General features: G+C 39.0%; 1 protein-coding gene across 2 annotated transcripts in view; it reads left to right on the top strand.

Annotated features, from left to right (window-relative positions):
- PRICKLE2 (prickle homolog 2 (Drosophila)) overlaps positions 1-2,515 on the top strand; it is a 159,547-nt gene that overhangs the window by 112,915 nt on the left and 44,117 nt on the right. For both annotated transcript variants that reach the window (XM_008587688.1, XM_008587687.1), the window contains exon 6: positions 1,863-2,049. In XM_008587688.1, the coding sequence (XP_008585910.1) occupies positions 1,863-2,049 (187 nt within the window). The remainder of the gene's footprint in view (positions 1-1,862; positions 2,050-2,515) is intronic.

Here is a 2,515-nt window from a genome sequence, read left to right as displayed (position 1 = left end):
GTATATTCATATTATGGAACACAATTCAGCAATAAAAAGGAATGAACTGTTAAATAAATAAATAAGTTGTCTCCATGTTTTAGCTATCATGAATAATGCTGTAATGAACATTCATATACAAGTTTTTGTGTGGATGTGTGTTTTTATTGTTCTCAGGTATGTACCTGGCCATCCTAGTGGATACGTACATGTGTTTTTAGTTCTCTTGACTGTATACCTAGGAGTGGAATTGCTGGGTTACATGGTAATTCTTCGCTTAACTTTTTGAGGGACTGCCAAGCTGTCTCTAAAACAGCTACACCATTTTACGTTCCTACTGTCAATGAATGAAGACTCCAATTTCTCCACATTCTCACTATATTCATTCCTACTGTCAATGAATGAGGATTACAATTTCTCCACATTCTCACTATATTCATTCCTACTGTCAATGAATGAGGATTACAATTTCTCCACATTCTCACCAACACTTGTTATGGACTGTCTTTTTCATCATAGCCGTCCTAGTGGGTATGAAGTGATACCACATTGAGGTTTTGGTTCATATTTACCTAACAGCTAATAATGTTGAGCATCTTTTCATGTGTTTATTAGCTATTTGTATATCTTCCTTTTTGGAGAAATATCTATTTAAAGCCTTTGCCCAGTTTTTCAATTGGGTTATTTTTATGTTGAGTTGTAAAAGTTGTTTATATCATCTGGATACTAGTCCCTTATCAGATATATGATTTGCAAATATTTTCTCCCATTCCATGGTTTTATTTTTAATTCCTTGATGATGTCCTTTGAAACATGTAAGTTTTCTAATTTTTATGAAGTTCACTTCATTTTTTTGTTGTTGTTGCTTATGCTTTTAGTGTCATATCTAAGAAACTATTGTCTAATTCATGGTCATGAAGATTTACAACTATCTTTTCTTCTAAGGATATTTTAGTTTTTTGCCCTTACATTTAGGTCTTTGATCTCTTTTGAGTTAATTTTTATATGTAGTGTGAGGTACAGGTTCAAACTGGCTCTTTTGCATCAGGCTGTCCAGTGGTCTCAGGCCCATTTGTTGAAGAGACTATTCTTTCCCCATGGAATAGTCTTGGCACCCTTTTCAACAATGAATTCACCATATATGTATGGGTTTATTTCTGGCTCCTCAATTCTATTCATCTTTATGTCCATCCTTATGCCAGTATCTTATTGGCTTGACTGTAGCTTTGTAGTAAATTTTGAAATCTGTGCTTTGGAATTTAAAAAACTCTATATTGGGGATCAAAACACAAATGCTTCTGAGGGTCAGGCAGGTGTTATAAATGAAGGTGGCCATTTTAAGGCAATAGGGAATGGTGAAGAATATGACAAACTGGGGAACTCGCCACTCATCTGAAAGCAGCAACCCCTCTTCTCAGCTCTAGTTTATTATTGCCATGCAGGGGTGTGTACTATGCATTGCCAGATGCTGTTTTCAAAAGAGAAGCCAGGATTCCAGGTGTTTATGTGACATTTCCCATTTTTTAAATACTGTGTAAAGGCCAAATGAAATAGATTTGCATGTTCAATGTGCCTATGAGCTGTCAGTTTTTGATCCTGCTTTATATTCTTCAGGGTGGAACATTCTATCTCTTATTAAAATGTGATTAAGTTAATCCCTGCCCAGGCCAGAATTCATGTTTAATCGTGTTCCAGGCAAATCCAAATGTGGGGGTTAATATAGATATAGAATGAACATATACATATAGATTTGTGTTTAATAATCTGTGGGTGGGACCAGCTTTCCTACCCTTCTAGTCTGGGACCCCTGTAGCTTTCCTCCTTGAAAGTGTGTTCTTATGGCTGAGTCTCAGACACTGACCATTTGGCTTTCCCATCTCCAGATCATCTTTGCAGATGAATGTACAGAAGCTGAGGGGCGGCACTGGCACATGAAACACTTCTGCTGCTTCGAGTGTGAGACGGTGCTGGGCGGCCAGCGCTACATCATGAAGGAGGGAAGGCCCTACTGCTGCCACTGCTTTGAGTCCTTGTATGCAGAATATTGTGACACCTGTGCCCAACATATAGGTGAGGCAATGCTTGGCATTCAGCCTGGTCCTACTGTGACTGGATCTCCTTTGTGTCTGGCGTGTCAGAATCCTTTCTGTTGCAAGTGATAGAAACCCAACTCATACTAGCTTAAGTGAAAAAGGGAATTTTTCTTGCCTCATGTTACTAGAAAGGCCAAGCAGTATACTGGCTTCAACTAGGGATGGATCAAGGGTTCAAACAAAGTCTGTTTTTTTCTCTGTGTCTCAGCTCAGCTTGCCTTCTGTTGGCATCATTTGGGAGCAAACCATCTTCACATGGTGGCCAGGATGACCCCCTAGTTATACATCATCTTAGTACTTGCATTCTCAAAAGGAGAGGGGCCAAGACTCTTCTAGTATCCAAGTCAGTTTCTGCAAATAAGAATCTTATCAGCCTGGCTTGGTCATGGAGCTGCCTTCAAGATGAGACTGTATGATGCACAGTTCCACCACCAAGGGAGGGC

This window comes from Galeopterus variegatus, unplaced genomic scaffold (genome assembly GCF_000696425.1).
Source record: "Galeopterus variegatus unplaced genomic scaffold, G_variegatus-3.0.2 Scaffold4498, whole genome shotgun sequence".
NCBI classification, from domain to species: domain Eukaryota; kingdom Metazoa; phylum Chordata; class Mammalia; order Dermoptera; family Cynocephalidae; genus Galeopterus; species Galeopterus variegatus.
The sequence above is the reverse complement of the archived record's forward strand: the minus strand, read 5'-3'. Positions and strand labels throughout refer to the sequence as shown.